At 39.6% G+C, this 25,044-nt stretch overlaps 1 protein-coding gene across 2 annotated transcripts; it reads left to right on the top strand.

Annotated features, from left to right (window-relative positions):
* The first annotated feature begins 459 nt into the window (after nucleotides 1–459).
* ednraa (endothelin receptor type Aa) lies at nucleotides 460–17,614 on the top strand. 2 transcript variants are annotated; one of them, XM_037765164.1, is made up of 8 exons: nucleotides 460–580; nucleotides 5,953–6,474; nucleotides 8,409–8,536; nucleotides 11,396–11,594; nucleotides 14,117–14,269; nucleotides 14,532–14,665; nucleotides 14,944–15,052; nucleotides 16,291–17,614. In XM_037765164.1, the coding sequence occupies exons 2-8, from the start codon at nucleotides 5,998–6,000 to the stop codon at nucleotides 16,426–16,428; spliced, it is 1,338 nt and encodes a 445-aa protein (XP_037621092.1). In that variant the 5' UTR covers nucleotides 460–580; nucleotides 5,953–5,997; the 3' UTR covers nucleotides 16,429–17,614. The 2 variants fall into 2 exon arrangements, with proteins under 2 accessions (XP_037621092.1, XP_037621091.1); XM_037765163.1 differs by lacking the exon at nucleotides 460–580 and adding an exon at nucleotides 4,680–4,975.
* Nucleotides 17,615–25,044: the final 7,430 nt, after the last annotated feature.

Genomic DNA, 25,044 nt, shown 5'->3' with positions numbered 1-25,044 from the left:
TTTTCAACAGATATCATCATCGCTGCTTTGACAATGCGTCCCTCCTCCTAATTAAAACAGTCTGTTAATATTATATTGATTAATTTCAGATGAAGTCGAGTGCTGGCACTAATCAGGCTATAATGAAAATTCCTCCATCAAGATTTTCTTTTCCTCTCATGCTGTAACTTTTTGTTTGTGTGGAGCATATGTCCCAAATTAATAAAGCCAGGCAGTATACTGAACCCTCTTCACTCTGTCACTGCTTGTCACAGTAGAATTGGCCTCAAACTTATTCTCTCTCTCCCTCCCTGTATCTCTCTCTTTCTCTCTCTCTCTCTCTCTGTTCTTTCTGTTTTCACGCAAGTGTCCCAGTTAAGAAATTGCTTACATCCCACTCAGTCTGGGGCTGGATTGAAATTTCCCATAGGGTATGTACCAATATGCAGAGAGCACACTTCGACAGATGCCATCAGAGAACAAGCATATGAATTACCAGGCAGCCTGCCATCTTTGAGTTCAGACAGAATGGCATTAATACCTGATTACGATCCAAACAACAACACAACAACAACATGAAAGCCAAAGCAACTGGGAGCAGGTAAAGGTTTCATCATTTATATATTAATGGATTTACTAACAAAGACTCTACTACACCCTCAAAAGTTAAAATGTCATAGAAGCTGCCAACAATCAAGGGACTTTGGAAAAAAAAAGGGATGGGAGGAGGGGGTAAGAAATCAGATGCCGTCAGCAAATCACGTTCCAATAAATTAAATATTCGCCACTGCTGACCATAACTAATTCAGAAGCCATGATAAATTCATGACTACAATTAAAGAAAACACGATCCCTTTAATTTTAAATGGCTGTAAATATTGGCATTACCCAATTAAGTCACATTTGACTGTAGGAAAGTACCTGCAAATGAACCATAAACACTGAACCTACAGTATTTTATGTTCTGGGAGGAAGCATGAAAGTTTCATTCAAGTTAAAAAAAAAAACTTTAAGCATGGCAGTGTCTCATGGGGAATGATTTATATTATTTTTGTATGTATATGTATGTATTCAATGCATGATATATATAGATATAGTCATTATTTCTATTTTACAAAATAATTTCTTAAAGTGAACTTGAAGTAAAATGGCAAAATAACAAAAGTAATTCCTACTGGTTTATGTAATTATGGTTGTATGGTTTAGGCTGTAATATTTCTGCAAGCTCTGTATAACAATAATATCATTGCACGATCCAAAAAGCTTTTATCAACATGACTGAGTGGAAAAAACTGTCTTTGCACTAGACAAGAACGACAGCATTAGTGGTTTGTTCAGATGCCGTGATCATTCCCTGACCTTTAAAGCTGCTAAATACAGGATTGGGAGCATTTCTATTGCCTCTCAACGGCTCTCAACATGGCGACCGCAAGCCGGCGGCTCGTAGCTAACGGAGATACAACGGCGAAAGTGCTGACAGAGATAACAGTTATCCTGAGGGGGAATGGGAGGGTTGGTGCTAAGCTTTTGCGACAATGCCGTCAGTTGAGACGGCATTGTCGTATGAGAGCAGTGCAGAGCAGCGGCCGTGATTAGCTAGCATGCTAACATGCACAGACATGCTCTAAAAGACAACGCGGCCGCTCTGGCTATGTCCATAAAGCACTGAGAAGCTCTGATTACAACACACACAGAGGGAGAGCGACTTCATTCTCTGCTCAGGTAGACATTACTCCTCTCTATTAATGCTCTTGATATCGTATATAGCACCTTTAAATAGCAGATAAGAAAATTGTGATATGAATCATTTTTGTAATGGTCACATACATTTTGCAATGCACAACAAACAATGTAATCCTGATGATGATACGTTTCGAAATGAGTTGACAAACAACATATTTTGACATTTAGTTTGGCTGACTTGGTGGAACATGTTGCTTCACGTCAGCAGTGCAAGTCTGAAAGGAACAAATATGTCAGTGGTTAAAGAAATAAAGGATTAGAAACACATGGAGCCATCTCAGAGGATGTTGAGTTAACGCCCTTTGACACTGAAGGTCTCAGGGAAAGGAGCGTGTTTGTATATGTGTGTGCACTATGTGCGTATGTATGTACGTACCATTAGCCAGATTTTTCCTTCTTTCATCGTTTAGTGTTTCAGCTGATGATGCATTCAGGATTTTTGCAACATCTGGTACATAAATTAACTCTCTACTACTTACTAATGCCACGAATTTGCATATAATATTATATTATCATGAATAAAATAAAAATATCATTACATTCCTGTACATATACTATGTACTTTTTATAGCATTTATAACTATACTTGATATCAAGAAATAGTTCAGGCTGTTCTCATGCACCGTTCGCAGCAAATCAATTTGTATGTAATCCACATAATCGTGAACCAGGAAGTATAAAGAGCAAAAAGCGCTATGTAGGAAGGAGGTCGGGGTGGATGGGTGAGTCAAAAAACACTTTCACCCAGGAGACTGGTACTTGTACCCCGTGTGAAACCAGAAGTCAATGTTGATTCATTTGTCACGTAACTTCCGTATGTAAAGGGACTGTTTGTAACTTCTTACACGTATAAATCAATCCGGGTCGGTGTCCCATGCGAACTCGTGTGTGGCTACACTGTTCAGACTCAGTCTCCAACACAAACTATACGGAAGCACCACAACCGCAAAGTTATATCTAGTGAAGCCCTTCTTGCAAAACAGTGTTGGCCGCGGTCGGAGGACGCGGGGGAGACCATAGCTTTGGTCTCCAGGGCCGGAGTCTCTGCTGTACTCGGCTCCTCTGCTGTACTCGGCTCCTCTGCCTGCTTGCCTTCACTCACACACACCGCGCTCGTTCTCGCTCTTTCGCTCCACTCTCACGTGCATGCGCGCACTTTTCACACTGCAGAAGAGTTAGTTTAGCTCTGAGAATATCTAGTAAATGTACAGTGGACATTTGTGCAGAAATAAATGCTGCAGCTCCTCCAGACCAACAGAGGTTTCCCTTGGTTTTGTTGTTTGTCTTGTGAAGTGACGGGGCTCCGCAGCGAGAAACGTTATCGTCTCCAACCGAAACTCCGGTGTCTCCCTCCGGCCGCGGTCGGAAGGCTGAGGCAGGAAAAGCCAACACTAGGATCAGCATTGATTCATGGAGAGACCTTCGTCTGGTCAGCTAACATTACTGCCAAGCAGGTGGAATATATAGTGATATTGTGGTTTTAGCTGACGTGTGTCGCCTCACTGTTTTATGTTCTATGTAGAGCGAGCACCAGCGCGAGCGCGAGCAACAGTACGCTGACTTTCGTTGAATTAACGGCCACAGGTGTCGCTGTTAATAAGCAATTTCTGATTCATACAAACAGTCCCTTTAAGTTACTCCACTTTCTGAGTTATTTTAACCAAAACCACGATCTTTTCCTAAACCTAACTAGGTAGTTTTGCTGCCTAAACTTAACCAAGTTGTTTCTTGTAAAGATTGAAGTTTTGTTTGAAAAGACTGTATGTAAGGAGCAGAAATTGTTGCCTGTTGCTGGACATTCATGGGAAAACGCATGAAAATTAGGAATCATGTAATTTGTAATTCTGTAAGTTCATTTTGATGTAAAAGCAAAGCCCACAAAATCCATAAACTCACAAAGTCAAAATAAGATCACCTACTTACTGTCAATGGACCGCATCTAAGTTCCTCATGCATTTATCTATTTGCTTGTTTAACATATTCAGTGGAGAATTGGCCATTTTTAACAAATACGTACTGAATTCTGCCAGGCAAGAGGGATAAGCACAGGATATTTTTAATTGAGTGGTTTTCCCCTTTAAGCAGCTGCTGAGTCAGCTCTCTGGCGGTGGGAAAGACCGATCGTGGTGACTCCGATAGCCCTCTTCCTGCTCTCAGCGCACATCATGATAAACGGTCCATTTTGGAATCCATAATGGACACTGATGTATGGAGCACTCTTCTCTCTTGACATTGAACTGTCTTCTTCTCTTTCAGGCATTTAGTCATCTCAAAGAGTGCTGTCTGTCTGCTTGCGTTGTTTGTTTTGCACGCAGGGAAAAAACAAATTTATTGGCTTTTCTAGGTGTTTTTTTTGTTTTGTAATTCGGATGTTTGGTAATTGAAGGGAAATGCTCATCTAGACTTCACCACTTTTTCCTCTACCTTATAATAAAGCTTTATTACAACACTGCATCCGAAGTTCACGTTTAGCAAAGTGTGATGTGGTCCGGCCACCCGTGCAGCAGTTTAGTCTGTTAAAGTAAATGCAGTCTGATGATTAGCTCCTGCTTCCCGTCTCAGTTTCCCCCGTCTCTCTCTCAAATGAGGGAAACATACTGTAACATCACAACATGGACACTGACTTCCCGGTGCCTTCCTCCCTCCCATCTAATCTCTGCTGCCTCTCGTGTGAGGAAACAGTTGCATGTAATGTATACAAGACATAATGTGAGGCAGAGAGGGATTGAAGGAGAAGGTAGGAAGGGTTTAAGGAAAAGGGGGCAGATTGGAGGGGCGTTGGGGCTCCCAGATGCCCCTGTCCCTACGTGTGTGTGTGTTTGTGTGTGTCTGTGTGTGTGTGCCTTGGAGATGACTGTCAGCAGGCGGTGCCTCTGAGAGAGAGGAGAAAGGAGGTGGTAGGGGGGGGATGTTTCCAAAGGGGGCCCAGTCTGTTACCAAAGGGAGGTGGAGATTTACTATCCCACCCAGTCAAAGTGTCTCACTGGTGCTCCAACACACACACACACACATGCAGAGATACACGAAACCACACACACACACTCAGACATACTGCAAACTCTCCACAGGAAACTCTGAGCCATAATGCGAAGGCACCTCAGAGCAGACGGGTGCATTGCTCAAACCAAGTGGGATACGGTGCGGCTTTGATAGTGCGTTAATTACTCATGTGATGTGATACAGATGTCTGGGGGCTTCAGCCGAAAGTTTGCCTGACGGTTTCCAAGGGGGCCAGGCAGACATTTTAGAAGCGGTAGGTGAAAACCAAATGTATTTATTATTTATGGACGGATCAGTTTGCGTGCTGTCACAGATCCCAGCAGTGTCATGCTGATGCTAAACTGTGATGCTACTTGAAGGGCTGGCTGCTAAATAGTTCTTTGTGTACTTGGTGACAGCTGGGACTTTGAACAGGAACAACTCTGGGCTATAAGAGTTGCCTGTGCTGGGACATGATGAAAAGGGCTTCACTATCGATCTGACAGTTTGAAACTTTATCTGCTCTTTAGCAGGAGTTTGGTGGAATGAGTTAACTCTGATTTTGTCCAGAAAAGTTTGTTGATTTTTGCTTTTGTGTGGAGGCAGGAAAGGTGAAGGTATATATATATTCAGAGGGGAATCCAAAGTATTTTGTTTTTGCAGATTTGGATCTTCATCTGATTCTTATTTTAACCTTTTTGTGCTTGCATTGAAACACATTGAATGGAAATCAGCCCTGCAGCACTTCTTTCATGTTAAAAAAAAAGTGCAGCTCTTTGTTTTTTTAACCACATGTCTAAACCGTTCTAAATTAGAAACAGAGGGAGAATGCAAAACGGAGGAAATCATTCAGTTGCAAACCCACACAAGAGGCTCACTGTGAAAACAGCATAAGAAGCTTCACTGTGGAGCTGCAACATTATTGACACAAAGCCGAGCGCTCCCTCTTCCAGGGACGACTGAGAGCGAACACGATGCCCAACGCGCTCTGCTGATGCCTCCTCCTGAACTGTGACTCTAACTAGTCCTGGCATCTCCCATCTGTGGCCCCTTGGCAAAACCTTTTTGAAGTCTCGAAGAAGTTGTTAAACTTCCTCACAGCTTTTGAAAGGGACAAACTGACATGTAATATTCCACTTATCTGGAGGCAAAATGCGGAACAACCGGTGAAGTTTGCTGGAAAGTGTGTTGAGTGTGTGAAAAATAACCATTTGTTTTCCCTCTTGTTGTTTCTTTTCTTTTTCTCACCAGTGATATATCGGGACCGTCTTTCAATCAGTGAAATCAAAGCACCCAATGTGTTCCATAATGGGCACCCCAGCTGTGCATATGTTGGTGCTAATGGCCTGTATGGCAGCCAGAGGAATGTGCCAGATAAACAGAGACGAAGCAGAGGAGGACTCTCTCGTCCACTCCACCCTCCAGTCTCCGGCTTTCTACAGCACCGTCATTCCCAGCACGGGGTCCGGCCTCCACCTGGGGGCCCCGAGGGCCGACGCACAAGCTGTGGGATCTGGAAATGATACTGTCGTAAAGAGGCGGGTACGACCGCCGATGTGCGATTCAGAAACCTCCATTAACAACTATTTTAAGTACATCAACACCATAATTTCCATTATAGTGTTTGTGGTCGGCCTGGTCGGCAACGCCACCCTGCTGAGGATCATATACCAGCACAAGACCATGAGGAACGGGCCCAACGCCCTCATCGCCAGTCTGGCACTGGGGGACCTTATGTACATACTCACTGATATACCCATCAATGTGTACAAGGTACAGCTCTCACTCTGTTCGTGCATGTTTAATCAAAGCCTTGACCTTATTTTGAAATCCAAGCTGGTGAGTGCAGGGTCTCTGTGTCGATATGATGAAATGCAGCAACAATGGAGGCGAGACGAAGAGATAAAGTGGAATATTCCAGACGGGAAAAGGAGGGAAGTGGGGAAGGGGTGTAAGGGAGTGTGCAAATAGACGGGAAAGAGTAATCAGCTGGACGCCGTTATCTCCCTCGTGTGGGCAGATTAGTGATGAGAGGAGCAGGGATATGACTGGCTTAAATAAACACAGGAATCAGGCTGGACTCACACATGCCAGTGGCCTTGTATTGACCTAGGATATTAGTCACTGACCCTTATCTAGAGGGTTTATTTTTTTATATAAATCACTTGTGGAGTTCAGTTTTTTATTAAAGCCTCATTTATTTATCTAAATAAAAGTGAGGTTCAAAAATGTGACTAATGCTGCAGTGTAAATAAATATCTGTGTTTTTATGTGTCTCAGCCGGTCGTAATTAAAAGTCGGCTCATTTTATTCCTGTATTTATGAGCATTACAGATTTCTGTATTATTTATTTATGGATTTTGTTTTATAGGGACAGATACTATGTATATTAAAAAAACTGAAAACAGCTATCCAATGCAAGTATCATAGTGTTTAGCAGATGCTAATTTGCAACACTTTTCCCTAGAAAGGCTTTTTATGTAAACAAACCCTTTACAGTATCAGAACTTACATTTAGTAATTGTCTATGCTAATTATGAGTGTTTTCAAAAGACCTGTCAATCGATTTTTGGTGACTCCAACACTTTTGTTTTCTTTAGGACTACGGATTGTGACTTTAAAATATGAAGTGTTTAATGATGATGAATGATGCTTAGGGCTCCTGTCTTGGGTTGATTTATACCAACAAATAGTGTCATGCTTTGTATAATAATCAAGAATGATGGCAAAACGAAGTCATCAGTCAACTTGATCTTGTGAGACGCCATTTTACAAGAGAAAAAAATCGAGAAAGCCACCTGGTTAGAATTAACTTTGAGGGCACAGCAACTTCGCAGTCTGACCAACACATGTGCACAAGGGAAACAGAAATCTTACCGCAGGGGAAACAGTTTATGCACAAACAAAGAAAGAGCCACGTCTACAATGTTGAGACCATGTTGAAGCCCCTTGTTCGCTTCCTCGGGGCTGTGACAGTGTTTCCAAAAATAATCCGCTACTTCTACGTTGAAAACAGTTTCCTCTCTGCTGCTCTTCTGTGCTCCTGGGAAACTTAAAGTAAACAATGGCAGGCCAGGAAGCACCGTGAGGTTCTTCCTTTGGCTTCAGCTTTGGGAAACCTGTTTAACGCAGTGCTGAAGGAAAAAGTGCCAAGACCACTTTGATGGAAGTCTCAATTCACATGACCTTGACTCATATTCTCAGAGGAAATAATATAATAAGAGGTTGTGGAAGTGGCTTTCAGATAGTGGGGGATGACATAGAGAATTATTATTAAAGCTTGGCCGTACGTTTTGAGAGGCTGTATGTTTGCAGGATATGTGAATGTTTCGCAAAAGTTGTGCCAAAGTTTTATCAGATGATGAGCTCCATATGGTCCGTGTCAGACTAAACTCACTGTGACGTTAAGATGACGCTGAGAGGTCTTTGATGTGCCTCGATCTGCAGTAAAATTGCCTTAAATAGATATTAACGACTGCATGAATCCAGTAACAAAAGTGAGATTAATAGTCAGCTGCCAAAAGACTCATGAAGACAGATTACTTCATTAAAATCATTTACTTTGTACTCATACACTAGTTAAACCAAACAGTGATTTAATGACAAACTATATTAGTGTGAAGGTTGAACAATAAATGTTGTTACAAATGTGATTTCATTCCCAAAGTGTTTATGTGACAGTTATTGTATGTGTTTTTTCCAACCAGCTCTTGGCGTCTCGCTTCCCATTTGACGACAGTGTTGTTGGCCTGTGTCTGTGTAAGCTGGTGCCCTTCCTGCAGAAAGCCTCTGTGGGCATCACCGTCCTCAACCTGTGTGCCCTCAGCGTGGACAGGTCAGCGCTTTCACACTCCACACACTGCTTTATAAATCATATCAGACACTGTCACAAGTTCAAGCAAAAATCCTGCTGTGTACACGAAAAAAAGTGACCCAAAATACATTTTTATGATGTGGTGTTTGATTAAATATGAATGTTAAAGTAGGTTTTAGAGAATCAATTCATGGACATTATAACTGGTTCTCATGATGGTGGTTCTATTTGTGTTTTTATCATTACATAGAGCAGTGGTTCCCAAATCTTTTCATGTCAAGGACCCCCAAACGGACACAAATTGGACCCCCATTTGATGAGATTTTGTCTTTCTGGATTTTTACTTTTAGATATTTTATTACAGAAAGTGTATGAAACCCATAACCAAAATAGGCATAAGAGAGAAATGATAAGATTGAAATTGATTAATCCCTAAGAAAATACTTTTGCCAGAGGTAGCTCAAAAATTACAACAACATAAGAATAAAAAACAAAACAGAGTAATAAATATAAAGTGTGTAAGAAATAAAATTAACATTTGTGCCTAATAGAATAACAATAAAAGTAAGATAAATTTAGTAAATTTAGGAAACTAAAATAGAAAATAATATTGCGCATGATATTGAAAGTAATATAGCACATGACATTCTGTCATTGTGTTACTTATGGATGGAATTATAGTGAAAATAAATTATTCACCTTTTCGCTGGAGACCCCCTGGATGCATTGTAAGGACCCCTGTAACAGAAGAGACTTCAGAGACCAGGTCCAAAGCACACTGGAGCACACGGATTAAAGGCAATCAACTTTATTAAAAGACTTTAAAAAACGTTTCGATGCCAACATCAGAGTCAAACCGATCTGAGACTCACATCCTCTTAAATACTCTCCCCTAGTTGGGAACTGATTCAGCATAGACCGGAAAAATGGGAAGGGAGCAATAAGCTGCATGTAGGCAGGTTAAACCATCATCATATAATAATGATAAAAAGAGAGAAGTAGAAGTAAATATAAATAGCTGTACATCCATGTACATGTATCAAAAATGATATAGTACTACTAGTACTTCTACTACCTCCCTATTAGGGGAGGTTATTTCAGAGGATGTGAGTCTCAGATCTGTTTGACTCTGATAAAGACGCAGTTGGCGTCGAAACGTTAGTCTTTTAATAAAGTTGATTGCCTTAAATCCGTGTGCTCCAGTGTGCTTTGGACCTGGTCTCTGAAGTGTCTCCTGTTACAAAATTGCCCTATTCTGTGAGCACCGGACTGGCCAACTATTCCTTGTGAAACGAATGAAGCGCGTCTAACCTCCTGTCTTTCCTCAAGGACCCCACATGAAAAGGAGCGACTTTCCTTTAAAGTTACATGGTCTTGAAAAGTCAGCCTGAAGCCTGAAAGAAGTGCAATATTCCAGATATCATTTTCATAGCTGGAAAAGAAGATACTGTTGCATAAAATTTGAGGAGGCAGTCAAATCATTGGGAAAAAATTCAACAAATTTAATTTTGGACAACGCCAATTCATCCATCTTTTCCTCAGCTCAAGAGAACATTGCTTTAGATTCATTTGTTTTCTTCTAATGTAATTTGTGTTATTATGAGATGCGGAGATTTTATGATTTGATTCCACTTTAATGACATGAAGACTTGATTATCTGAGATGGTGATCACTTTCGGGAAAGATCAATACTGATTGAGCATCCTCACTTTAAAGTTATTTATCTCTGCTCTTAAGTATTTGTTGCCCCTGTGTTCAAAACTTGTGTGAGCTCTTTTAAGATGCTCTTTACTTCTCTAATGGAATTATTAAAGTCCTTTGCAACATTAAGTGCATGATATATGCACTGTAAACTCTATATATAATGCTAATATTAAAAGCATTATCTTGATAGCAAGTATACTGACAACTCCTTTTTTTAATAAGTACCTTAGTAGAAATTCCCCGATGAATAAATGATGATCGTGAAGTGCTGAACCTCAGTGTCATCTCACTTTCTGCACTAGACACAACTTTAGAGATAAGAGGCACTGAAAAGGCTCCAAGGTTCAACCAGGCAAACATATTTAATGACCTCTATTATGAGAAAAAGACTGCAGCGCTGTACAGTTGTGTTCAAGAGCAGATGCTCACCATTTGTTTCCGGGAAACATATTTGTGTGTGTGTGTGTGTTATGAAAGTCTCTTTTGTATCTTTTCAATGTTGGAGGAAGAGAAAAAGGTGGATACATTACCACTTAGTGAAATATAAATGCCGCCATGTTGTTCAACAGAGAAATTCAAATGTGTCATGAAAAATATATTGTTTTTGCCATAAAATCTTGATGCATGCTTTTACTAAAACATTTCGACAAGTGGTTTCCATTAATGAAACAAACAAGCAAACAAGTATTCAGTGCGTGGGAAACACAAGCCAACAGACAGACCTCTCTGCCAACACGGGCCAGTCTGTTTGGAGGCTTCACAAAAAATATAAATATTAGATATTTAAAATAAACAATTGATCATCTCTCCTCATTAATTCTTAACATTTTGATATTCTTTGCTGACTGAGCAGTTTGTTGTGTTTGGTGTGCTGCCATGCATAAAGAAAATGCTGTTAGCTTTGTCAGTCAGGAGAGACAAAGAAAATGATGACTTTACTGATTTCTATTTAATGACGGAGCACCGACTGAAAGCTCCTGCAGCCAATTAATAAATAGTAATAACATGGTAACTGTGTTACATTTTATGCTTTCTCATTTCAATTTGTATCCCAGGAGTGCTATATCATGATCATTCCTGCCGCAGTAACTCACTATCCTCTATTACTTTAATCTAATCAATGTAATGTATCTCATCCATCTGTTAAGCCTGGATCCTATCCCTCTGTGTCCACAGATACAGAGCCGTGGCGTCCTGGAGCAGAGTTCAGGGAGTGGGCATCCCTCTGCTCACAGTCGTGGAGATTGTGTCTATTTGGTTGCTGTCTTTCTTCCTGGCGGTACCGGAGGCTATCGGCTTCGACATGTACACCTTCGAGCGCAGAAACCAAACCTACCGCACCTGCATGCTTGTCCCCAAGACTGACTTCATGGTGGTATGTTATCATCCCTTTCTCATCATTTTTTGGATAAGAAAATCGCTGTTTAATGCTTTTGTGTCCCAGTGTTTTGCTTGTATTGAGGCCAAGATGTGCTGCATAGTACATTGTGTCAGCGTACTCATAGAGACACAACATCACTAGACCAATGAGATAGGAAACCCACCTGCATGCCGACTACTCAAAGTGAAAGTGCAAGTTCAACTTTCCATTGTCTTAAAAGCATGTGTTGATTGTTTGGAGTCATTGAGTGTTTTTAATGGCACGCTGACGTGCTATTTTGGTTATGAAGGGATATATTTTTAGAACATGAACATAACAGTAAAATAAATCTCCTGTAACATTTCCTGCTTGGGCAATAAATAATTTAAAACCAACCCACTGATACTTAAAGGAGCTCTATACAGAATTCAGAGCATTTCTATTGCCTCCACACGACTCTCAACATGGAGCTGGTGGCTAGCAGCTAACGGTGCTAACAGCATGAACATTGAAAACAACGGCAACACTGCTGACAGAGCTAACAGTGTTAACCTAGGCGGGAACCGGAGGCTGGGCGCTGTGCTTCCGTGACTGCGGTGGGAACAGCTGTATGAGCGCAGTGCAGAGCGGCGGCCTTTAGCTAGTGGGGCACAGAGAGACTCACATGCACTAAAATGCATGCACGGCCAGCCCGGCTACGTAAACAAAGCACAGAGACAGTGTTGCCAACTCTTTTCTAATGAAAGTAGCTAGCACTGGCTCCAAAAGTTGCTTAAAGACGCCAGATGTTATATTTGCATATTGGTGATGTCATCAAGGAATCATTTGCAAAAATATTAGTGGTTGTGTCGGCTGCCGTGCTGTTAGCAGAAGAGCCGTGGACTATAATTACTCTGAGCAGCATGCACGGGAATGGATTACAATATAATATTTCTCGCTTTGTCCCTGATGTGGATAAGTCGCTAAATTTGTCGCTAGTCATTTTTTAGAAATAAAGTCGCTAAATCTAGCCACAAAGTCGCCAAGTTGGCAGCACTGCACCGAGAAGGTTGGATTACAACACACACAGAGGGAGAGCGACTTCCTTCTCTGCTCAGGTAGACATTACTCCTCTATATCTTTACATAGCAAATTGCTGTTTGCTGCTATATTAATGCTCCCGTATATAGAACCTTTAAGTAGTAGTCCACCCAAATTCACCTTTCAAGTCAGTATTTGATACTAAAAATATTTTGAGTGGCGTATCACTTTAAGAAATAAACCTGGTCTACTTCCTCTCACCATGTGATTGTGGCCCTTTTAACATCCTTGGAGCACATAATTGATTGCAGGCCAAGTGCAATTACTGAGACCTGAAATCTGGGGCCTCAAGCTGCGCCACATGTGCGTATCTATTCCATATGTACAAACGTGGAGTAATCTGTCTCATATATCAGCAATGCAATGCTGAGATCTGAGCACAACTGACCTCTTTAACAGCATCATTTAAGCAATGGAATAGCACACTTTCTTTAAAAGATTTTCCCACCAAATTTTGTTTTGTGGGTACATAGTTTGGAGTGGATCTGCAAACTTTTTGCTTTTGCTTTTGATGGAAATTGTGTGATAATAGTCGACGTTGTAGGGTTGTGAAATTGTGGCATTTTTAAAGAGCATATTTTTTACAACCACAGAGAGCCGGATGGGCTAGAGGTGGTTTGTTTTTCAGACTTATTACATTATATGCCCACGTGTAGCACTCACATGGACTGCAGTGGACTGGAGTACAGGGGAGGTCTGGTGGAGGTTTAGGTTTAATTACAAAAGCTTAGATTCTTATTACTTGGCTCATACCTGCACAAGACAAAATATTTCATCTTTACTTCTATAGTACAATACAAATTCACACATGATGTCTCATTTGGAGCTTCGAGGCCCACATCAACAGCAGCTGCCAAAAGTTAAAGAGAGATCCTCCCTCTACTGCTACATAATACAAAATTACCTGAATCTTTGAGAGCTGGTCTCACTAAATGTATTTAAAGTGCTTTTAAAGGACTTAGAAGCAACCAGATCTGGCTGTAGATGTATTAAATGCTGATGAACGTTTTTTTTTTCGATACCTTGTGATTCTGTAATTTGCTTTTTGTCTTCGTTTTAAATTGTTATGTTTGTTTTATGTCTGCAACCGTGTAACTGTGCTGCTGCCTATCTTGGCCAGGACACTCTTGAAAAAGAGACTTTTATCTCAATGAGTCTTTACTCTTGGTTAAATAAAGGTTGAACAAAAAAAGCACATGGAGGTGCAACAGGAACTATTGGTAGGAAATGGTTAATCACAGAAAATTAAGAGAAAGTTCAGGAAGATGGTGGAGTTGTGTGGAAGAGTAAGTGGATAGGGCAGTTCGGAGGATGTGTGAGACATCAATTGTGGTTTGAAAAACCTCACTCTTCTTTTTTACGGGTTTTCTGTTTCTTTTTTTAACTGCTGGGTCACACATGCATTTATTTCAGTTTAAATGTAACTTACTGTTTCACATGTGCTTGTTTCCCTGTAGTTCTATACGAATGCAAAGGACTGGTGGCTGTTTGGCTTATACTTCTGTGTGCCGCTGATCTGCACCGCCGTGTTCTACACTCTGATGAGCTGCGAGATGCTCAACCACAGGAACGGCAGCCTCCGGATAGCCCTCAGTGAGCACCTCAAACAGGTCGGACAATACTTCTAAATGATAATAACAAGCCCTTAACGCTAATAAACCTACATACGGTCAGGTCTTTATTTCACTAAAACCAAAAGAACATTTGTAATGTGACTTTATCATCTAATGCAACTTTTTAAAGTGGTAAAATGACTCCACATTGGCTCAGTCAGTAGTGTTTCTTCTATGGTTTTAACATCTAACCCTACATTAAACAAACTTCATCATCTCCGCTCTAATGGTGGAATGAATCTGTTGTTTCTCTCTACAGAGGAGGGAGGTGGCCAAAGCCGTCTTCTGCCTCGTCCTGATCTTTGCCCTCTGCTGGTTCCCACTGCACCTCAGCAGGATCCTTAAGAAGTTGGTTTACCAACAGGGCGATAAGAGGCGCTGTGAGCTGTTGAGGTGAGTTACTGGTTGAACGAACCCTCTTCCACAAAAGTTACTTCAAGCTATACAAATGTACATGGAACTGTTTTTCTGTGATTTTGAGGGTTTTTTAAATATTATAGTTCAGGATCTCACCCATTGTATCCTGGTCAAAACTAAAATAATTTTGTATTTCTTATTTAAAAAAACAGTACATGATTCTGCCAGAAGTGTTTACCATTATGCTACCCTCAAATAGGTTTAAATGGCCTCTGTGGTGCTCCATAACAATAATTATATTCTTCTATTTTCAGCTTCATGTTGGTTCTGAATTACCTCAGCATCAACCTTGTAACAATCAACTCCTGCATAAACCCCATTATCCTCTACTTTGTCAGCAAGAAGTTTAAAAACTGCTTCAAGGTATAGTACTCTCCCACAGCAGATGGATATTAATGCATGTAATACGCTCTCACACACACCCAAACACATGCACACACTTCAGATGTAGCCTGGCCAATAAAGCAAACAGTCCATGAGCAACATGGAAAAGCAGCCCGGTGATTTATGTATTCACTTTGTAGAGCTGAGGTAACACACTGCAAATGTCAAACGGACCTGGGCTGGAGATAAACCATGTCTCAAGTTTGCATGTTAAAGGATTTGTGGGAGAGGGGGGGGGGGGCTTGAGCAAACAAGAACAGAATAGCTGCACGGATAGAAAAACCTCTTGGTAAAAATTAAAATATTTTGGGAAATATACACTTATTTGGCTTCTTGCCGAGAGTTAGGTGAGAAGATCTAGATCAAGAACTCTCTTGTCTGTACAGTAAATATGAAGCTACAGCCATCCTCCGGTTATCGCTGCATAAAAGCGCAACTTGTTGAATCTACACTTTGCCTTTTGTACAAATTAAACAAATGAGATATAATATGTTAGATAGTCATTTTCAGAAGTGCTGGTAGGTAGATTGTCTTACCTTTGGACACAGCTAAGCTAACCGTCTCCTGGTTCCAGCTTCACAGGCTGTTAAAGGGACAGTGTGTAGAATTTGGTGTCATCTAGTGGTGTGGTTGCAGATTGCAACCAACTGAGTACCCCTCCGCTCACTCGTCCCTTTCTAAGACTGTGATAACGTGAGCCGCCGAGTGCAAAACCTCGCTCAGAAGCCATCCTTACCATAATAACATTAATTTAGGAGCAACGAAAGTCAGATGGCGCCTGGCGATACTACGGTTTTGCACTTTCACAAGCGAGTCTGACAACTACGGTGGCCTTCAGGTAACGTAAATATGCGAAAGTCTCTCTCTAGAGCCAGTGTTTGGTTTGGCCGTTCTGGGCTACAGTAGAAACATGGCAGAGCAGCATGGCGGACTCCATGAAGAGGACCCACTCCCTATGTAGATATGAAGGGCTCATTCTAAGCTAACGAAAACACGATTCTTCAGGTGATTATACACTAATGAAAACATAGTAGTGAATATTATATTCCATTTTTATTAATAGATCCCCAAAATGCTACACACTGCTCCTTTAACAGAGAAATATGAGAGTGGTATCAATCTTCTCATCTCACCTTCGACAAGAAAGCGTATTTCATAATATGTTGAACTATTCCTCTAAAATTTCTCTCTCTCTCTCTCTTCACATGTTCTTCAAGTCGTGTTTGTGCTGCTGGTGTTACTCTGACAACCAGCTGAGCAGCATCGGACCCATGAATGGTACCAGTATCCAGTGTAAAAGCCCCGAGCCCAACAACATCCACACTGATCGCAGCATCAGGAAAGACAGCGACTGATCTCTCACCTGAGGACTATTTTCAAGCTCTTCCATATACCCAGCGGCTTTTAAAACACAACAAATGCACACCCTGATATATATATATATACACACATCAACAAGTACTTTTTCAGACAATAAATGCACATCCTTAGGACCACTGAAGCAACAAACGAGCCTGGCAGGGATGGATTAGGAACTGGAGATAAAAGGAGCAATGGATGGATTTGGAGCACAATGCTCTGAAGTTGCCTGGAGCCCCTCAGCGGGCTAAACTTCCCAAGATAAACTCCTTGTATTCCCACACCCACGGACAGTGACGCTGTAGCGTGAGAGAAGAAGGGGAAGAGTGGGATGAAGAGGAGGAAGAGGACTCTTTAACAGGATGCAGCTGAACGGTAACTATAAATTACTCTCAATCAGTAGCAAAGCGTGCTATTCCTGTAAAGGGCAGCACTACTGGGAAGGATGCACAAAGCTACAGGAAGGAAAAAGCAGACTGCTCGCTGTCAGAGGGAATGATGGGAGATGAGTATGTGCTGTCCCCAGGAGTTCGCTGCTCATTGACGGTGGAAAACAGGAAAGCATGTTACCGACTCGAACAACAATTAATTTTCCATTAAACATGCGAGTGGTTGCACAGCGTATCTTACTCGCACTCATTATTCATTGAGCTACATTGTGGTATAATTAGAAGAACGGTTTGAAGTTCATTTGCTTCCTACTGCTTGACAAAAAACTTTTCTGGTTCATAAGGAAAGGAGGGAAAATGTCTCTGAACAGAAAGATGCATACCTTCATTGGAAAAAACACTATTTCTGTTTAATGTAACCACGATCTACAGATCGCCAAACTTCTGGTCGGTAATCCAGAAATGATAGATATCACAACAGAATCAAGTCCGGTGTCAGAATAAGCCAAAGTACACTGGCATAAAATCAAGTACAGGGTTGTAGGTTTTAGAGCGGATAAGGTACAACTCTGTATTTTCATAGCACATGTCAAGCAAATGATAAATATGATGTAATGCATTATGACAGGTCTGATATCACCATAGACCAAAAATAGACAGGTAATAGCTTTTTTTTCTAAACACTGTGAATTTCAACAAATATAATCAAACAATAATTGTGATTTTTATGCTTGTATAACCAATGGAATATGTATAGTGTCCACTTTTATAAAGTGTTATATTGCAGTAATAATAAATATTTTACTCAGACAACATTACCTGTGTAATGACATAGGCAAGTTTTTAATGGTGGTGGTAAACGCTCCACATATTAAAGGAATAGCTCAACATTTTTGAAAATACCCTTATTGGCTAAGAGTTTGATGAGAGGAGTCAGGTCTGTACCAGTGGGCTACCTCCAAGTCTGAAAAGTGAAGCCAATGTGGAAGTGCCTTAAACTTGCATTCTTTCTAATAGCCAGCAGGGGGCGACTCCTCTGGTTGCAAAAAGAAGTCTGATTGTATAGAAGTCTATGAGAAAATTAGCCTACTTCTCACTTGATTTATTACCTCAGTAAACATTGTAAACATGAGTTTATGGTCTCAATCGCTAGTTTCAAGTCTTCTTCAATACATCATGATGATTTAGTAAATTATGGTCCCATTTAGAGTCAAATAGACCATAAAGCAGGGTATGCTTTAGGGCGTGGCTACCTTGTGATTGACAGGTCGCTACCACGGCATCGTCCGGTCTGCGAGTTGTCCGTGTTTTTATCATAGAACTTTAACCCTTTCACAATGTGTTTTCAGTTCATGGACGTTAATTATAATCTTTTTGGTCTCCTGAAAATGTCTTACTCAGCATTTGGTTGTACTTAGCTCCACCCTCTCGTGTCACTTCTGGTTGCAAAAAAACAAGATGGCTACTGTCAAAATGCCAAACTCGAGGCTTCAAAACGGCAGTCCACAAACCAATGGGTGACATCACGGTGACTAAAGTCCACTTCTCATTTAAAGTTTGTCTGTACAATAAATATTGTACACTGTAGACTGTTTCCAGTCTTTATGCTAAGCTAAGCTAACTGGCTGCAGACAGTAGCTTCATATTGAACGAGTGGTATCAATCTTCTCTTCTAACTCTTGCCAAGAAAGTGAATAAGGGCATTTCGAAAAAATGTCAGACAAATGTTTTTTATGTTGAAATCATATTCAGCCACCACAAGCTATACTGCCTTATACTATTTGATATGTGAATACATGTAAACCTGTGTGTGTTAGTGTGTGTGTGTGTGTGTGTGTGTGTGTGTGTGTGTGTGTGTGCGTGTGTGTGCTGTGTGTATAATTACTTGCACTTCTTTAGTTGAAGTGTTTTGCACACTTGTGTACAGAAGAACCGGCGACATCTGTACAGTTATTATTTTACCACTATCCATTGGACCAATTTATTATAATCTAGAAAATGGAATTCATAGTTTGCTAATGTTTGTTGTCATTGATGCTGCTGCTTAAACCAATAAATCAATTTCCATCTCCACTGAAAGGATTGAGGAGGTTTATTTCACCATCATACTGGTTTCTCTGGGAAGTCGAGGGGGCCCCTTCTGTTTTTCATCTGCATCTGTGAGAAAGAGGCGTCTGGGAGTGATTTGAAGCACACTGTGACCTGCTTGGCAACTGAGCCCTTAGGGTTGCTCATGTCAGTGGAGAGGATGTGAACAGCTTGGACGGTGGGAATTTGATACATAAAACTCACTTCTCATCTGTGTTGCCAAAAGAAGGGTCAAGGAAAGCAACGTTTGACCATTAGCCTACTTATCCGTGTTGTAGTCATATATATTTTGCTTATAATCAATGTCATAAATAATAAAGAACTTCCTGAAAACTGAATAGCAATAATGCAAGTAGCTCTTGATTTTATGCAGCACAAACACATTTCAACTAGATTATTTAATAAAACAAGCTTTTTGGGGGTCTAAATGCATTAAATAAAACACTAGTTGTTTCAAGATTGTTGCAACTTCTTACAATTCAGTGTTTACTTTGCTGTGATGAAAAGTGTCATTAACCCAGGATTACACTCTTAAACCTCTCAAAATGAGAGACAATTACCAGAGCCATGCAATCCCATATACAAAGTTGAAAAACACCCAAGACCAACAGTCTTCGGACGTTGGCCTGTTATTTGTTTTGGTGATAAGTCTCAGCCAGGTCATGAACTTTATGAAACAGGTCCATATTCCTCATATGAAATCATGCCACGATCAGGGTTGAGTAACCCAGAAAAAAACGTTGACTGCTATATAGCATTTCTCGGTTTACTGAGTCAGAGAATAAAAAATAAATAAAATTAGGATGAATCATATTGGAACATATTCGTGATTTTCTTGGAAGTGAGGGAGAGAAATCAGAGAGTGTGAGAGAAAGTGAGGGAGAGTGAAAGTGAAGTGGTTTTAGCTCTGTGGAATTTGGTGGGAACCTTGTTTCTTGCCAGCGGTGAATTGAATAAAGCTCAAAAACAAATAATGAAGGATCTCAATGGTCCAAAGTGCCTCTCCACGCAGAGCTTATTCAGATTTGATTGTTGATACAGAAAAAATGTTCAAAACCAATCAATGTTCACGACACAGACAATGGAAAGCTAGTTTACAAGGCATAAAAGATGGATGATGATTTCAACTTAAACCTCTTGTTAATATTCATTCAAAACAAGATTTGTAATAATATATATTTACAATATTATTACAGTGAATCTTGTCTATTACTTTGGTTATGAGGGAACTAGTAATGGGAAAGGAGGATGCAAGCAAACAACATGCTTTTCTTTTTTTTTTAAAACTAAACTAAATGTGTTTTACTTAATTTTTTAACATTTATTTTACACGTGTTGTGTTTCTACTGCAGTTTGGATTTCATACAAGCTCTCTGTGGTACTATTTCCTGTTACAAATTAAAGAATTAAATGAGAAATACAACATATTATATTAAATATATAAATCATTGAAGCGCTTACCAATTGCTTGCCATAAAATCACACAATTTAATAATTACAGAATCCATTTAATTGTTGATCCAGTTACTTGAAAAAGTGGATTATAAAAAATAATAATTTGCCATTACATAGATAAATATTTTACAGTATCTTAAAGCTTTCAAGATTCAGATTTGTGACGTCCCAGGAAATGAAATCTGTCCTAGAATTGTTCAATTTCATATAAAATCCAAATAAACAAATAGGTGGATGGAATCTGTAATATCAGCAGTGTAGGGAATGAATGAATGAGTGTAAGCAGCATGGGTGTATTACAAAAGGTAAGGCAACAAAAACGTAAAAAGTTAGACGCTAAAGACATGCGAGGGAAGAGGAGATATCAACGGGACTGTTTGCTACTCTGGCCTTTATGCATGAGGCACAACAGGCCTTCAGGTTCAGCCACTGCAGACAGGGAAACAGCAGCAAACAAGCAAAGGGTTCATCATCACAATATGTTGCAAGTTCCTAAATTAATTATTTGTTTAAGGAAATTATCAAACAGCATTGCCAGTCCCAGGTAGTATTTCAGCATAGAAAGACTGTTCACAATGCACAGAGAGGGGGAGGACAGGAGGGCTAGTAACGGCCCAGCAGCTCCTTTTAGCCTTGGGGCCTCCAAGCAGGTTAAAGGGGAACTACGCCCATTTTCAAAATTCATACATGTTATTCCTATGGTTTAAGACAGTCCAAAAAATATTAGTAAACATGAACAACTCTCTCCCAAATCCAAAAACTAGAAGGCTAAAACTTGTGATGGGTATAATGTGTGGAGCTGCTCCATAGACAATGAATAGGGAGAGACATTATAGATGACACTGAGAGCACCCAGGGGAATCTGATCTGAGCATATGGGAACATTTTCTGTTTCACAACTGACAACACCACAATAGAATAAAGCTCATTTGGGTATAAAAAAGAAAACAAACATTCTGTGGGTCCACAAAGTCTCTCATTCATTGTCTATGGAGCAGCTCCAGACATTATACTCTATGACATCATAAGTTTGAGACTCTGGTTTCTGGCTTTGAGAAAGAGAGTAGCTCATGTTCACAAATATTGATTGAACTTTACTAGGCAATGGAAATAACATATTGGATTTATTAATTTAGGTGGTGTTCCCCTATAATCCAGCCATGAGTGCGACCCAGTGTGACTCAGTGAAGTACTTTTGTCATGACCTATACTTAAGGGCTGGAGTTATACAACATTTTTGTTATTGACAACTAACCCCATGAAAAGACCAAAACCATATCGCTAACAGGTCACAAATACTTTCAAAAGGCTAAATGATATCCTATGAACATTAGTCAAACGGGAGTAAATAATGTACATGTTGGGGACTATTTTCAGGCCCAGATTTGGTGTCCTGCTGGGTATTTACAGGCAGGACAGCGTGTGTGGTATTGACTCAAAATAAGCTACATTGCCTCCTTATATTAGTGTTCATGGTTATGTCGGAACGTGTGGCTCATTTTTGGACAACGATGGAGCTCCATGGCACAGAGGAATAAGCTATATCAGGCTCTGGATACACAATATCCTTTAAAGAGACTCAGAGCTCTACTGTTCATGTTATAGGAGCTTCTTTGACTCCATCCTACTTCACTTATGTTGTTGTTCAGGAACAGATGAACTGAAGTGAACACCCTCAGTGAGTCTGAACACTTCCTGACTCAAAGGCCTATGGCAGACGTATTAAGATAAATAAGTAATTGTTGAACAATTGCAGGCTTGTGTATTCCTCTGACAAAGGAGGTGCACTTTGGATGATACATTATATCTCAGGAATCAGACAGTGCGTCTCCTCCTTTGTTGTGCATTGATTATTATTATTCCTCAAACCCATCCATTCTGTTTATCCCGTCTATGTGTTTCCTGCGAGGCACAAACTGTACGACGCACTTCACCCTACAGTTATGGCTATGATTCAGTGAGACATAATGGACGCCACATCCTTTATGCTAAAATCTGTTTTGGGTCTGATCAAACACAGCATATGTTTATCTACCCTGCCCTTACATGGCTGTATGCCACTTTGCATGGCGATCCCTCCGAGCTATCCACCATGGCACTCGCTCGCACGACTTGTGGCAAAGACTATTTCTAATTCATAAAAGCCAAAAGGATCAATACAAAATTCATGAACAATCTGTCCTGCTACAACCAGTGATTTCTGTGACTATGGGGCAGTGGAGACATGGAGCAACAGAAAGGAAAGTTCTGCCTCCCCTCATTTCACAGGAAGACACACAGACACAAATATATGAAGCAAATACGCGTGTACAGAAGAGCAAAAGGGTAGAAAGAGATTGTGATGGGTGTTTTTAATTACTTTGTTAATGCAGGGTTTAAATTAAACTAAAACATATAATATAAACCTTAAACATTCATGAGATAAATGCTTTTCTGAAGGGAGTGAACAATGGATGATGGTTATTTTGCTTCAACAACCAGTAAATATGACACGTGATCTCATGATTGAGAGGTTCCATATCTTATGTAAAAACATAATTCAAACTTCTTTTCATATATATATATATATTTTTTTATTTATCTAACGCAACTTTAAAAATAGGGACAGCTTAAAAAAATATCAAAAATATTCTGTATAAAATATAGATACCATGCTTTAATAAGATGTATCTTTTTCTAATGGTGAAAACGAATGAATGTAACGAGTTAGAATTATATTATTAAATCAGACTGATATGATTCTTCTTGATTTTGGAAATGGTGCAAACCATGTTGTCTGGCTCAAACAGGCCTTTTGACATGTCATAGTAGGAAAAGCACAGGAGTAAATAATAAAAGGAAAGATTGATTAATTCAATTTTGATGCTTTGTCTTCAGGGTCCTCTTTTCCACTTGTGCAATTTTGTTAATAGTCTGTTTATTGTCAATACTGTATATAGTGCTCCTATTTTTATACTTCCATCTATTTAAATGGTTCATATTTTGTTACACTTTGTTTAGCTCTTTTTTTTTACTGTGTTAGCTGATGCATCTTGTTTTTTGCACTATCCCCTTTGCTGCTATAAACTGCAAATTTCCCCACTGCAGGACTAATAAAGGAATATCTTATCTTATCTTATCTTATTATGCATGTTAACTCACTGTCACACTGACATGGCTTACTGGGACATTTGAATTGATCGAAGCCATTGTTAATGTTATTACTCACACCTGTGCTTTTCCTTCTATAACAAGTCAAAATGTCTGCTTTGGAGAAGGACTGTGTGGATGCAGTTTTACTGACTTCATACTTGTATGAAGTCAGTAAAACTGTATGATTGGTTGTATTGCACGTCGACAAACACATTGTCATATGTAGTTGGTAACATATTTTGTTTAGTGTATGTTTCAAATAGGGAAATATTTAATTTACAGATAGGCCTATATACTGAATGTGGACACAAGTACAGGCTGTGCAAACAAAACTAAATGTACAAGAGGGAAGAGAACGTGTTTATTAAATTACTTAATAAACTATCTTATGTATTTATTAATTTATTTCATCCAAATTTGCAAATATGGACATTTCTCTGGAAACCATAATGATCAGCTTTGTCCATACAACTATTTTAGGTGGTTTCTAAGTATACGGACTCATTTAGGTGTCAGACATAATAAATAGGTTTCTTGTTATCTGAAGGGACACATTTTTTTTTTGTTATGTTTTTTTATTGTTGTTGTTGATTTTTAAATACAAGTTTAAGAGGCAGATACTCTTTGATAGGTGTGCCACTACTTTTCTGATGGGAATGGGAGGAAAATAATTTATTTGCAATTGGACTTTTAATGCCATCAGTTAGCCTACCAATTGCATAAACAGCCCAAACAAAGGGAAGCATATTGACAAGATCTGCATTAGCCTAAAATAGCCTATAAAACAGTTAACATGGTGACTAGTCTGAGTCTACTACAATGGATTTTAGCTCTGGTATCCTGGTAATTTTTTGTTCTTTTTTTATTGCCTTTATTTCACAAACTGGTTATACAGGTTCAATTACAAAGACATGTGCAAAACTGTAAAAGGAACAACAAGACAAAATAACAGATGCCAGGGGATTAACAGTTTACCAGTACAAAGCCAGGGGAAATAAACATTTAGATAAATATATTAAAGGAGGTGCATAAAGTTACCGTCTTAATAGCTTTTTTGTTTTCGGAGGAAAGAATCAATTTAATGTATTGTTTGGTTTCATGTTCAAATACAAAAAATGAAGGTTTAGATTTACTAAATTTGGATTTATGTATATGAAATTTAGCTAAGAGAATAATCAGATTAATAATATAATGTTCTTTGATTTTACTGTTACCTTTATGGAAACCAAACAAAACATTCTCTAGACATAGAATACAATCAGGGTCAATATTATCAATAATGAATCTACTCAAGTCCTTCCACAGCCTTTTGCTATATGCTCACAGTACCAGAATAAATGAAGAAGAGTTTCTGGGAGTACATAACAGAATGAACAGTTTACATTGATGTCCTATTTAAACTTAACAAGATAATGACTTGCTGGATAATATGTGTGAAGGATTTTAAAGGATACTTCCCTTATTTTGTTTGTCAAAAGATACTTATAGGGTAGAGTCCAGATGATCTTCTACTTTTTTTAGGTCTTTTACAAGGTTGTTCCAGTAATT

The sequence above is a fragment of the Sebastes umbrosus genome, chromosome 3, assembly GCF_015220745.1.
Source record: "Sebastes umbrosus isolate fSebUmb1 chromosome 3, fSebUmb1.pri, whole genome shotgun sequence".
NCBI lineage: Eukaryota > Metazoa > Chordata > Actinopteri > Perciformes > Sebastidae > Sebastes > Sebastes umbrosus.
The sequence above is the reverse complement of the archived record's forward strand: the minus strand, read 5'-3'. Positions and strand labels throughout refer to the sequence as shown.

Excerpts from the sequence above, each read along its gene's own strand:
- ednraa (XM_037765164.1), top strand. The coding sequence starts at position 5,998 with ATGTGTTCCATAATGGGCACCCCAGCTGTGCATATGTTGGTGCTAATG. Across the intron at positions 6,475-8,408 it reads TACCCATCAATGTGTACAAG|CTCTTGGCGTCTCGCTTCCC; the intron begins GTACAGCTCTCA and ends TTTTCCAACCAG. Across the intron at positions 15,053-16,290 it reads AGTTTAAAAACTGCTTCAAG|TCGTGTTTGTGCTGCTGGTG; the intron begins GTATAGTACTCT and ends ATGTTCTTCAAG.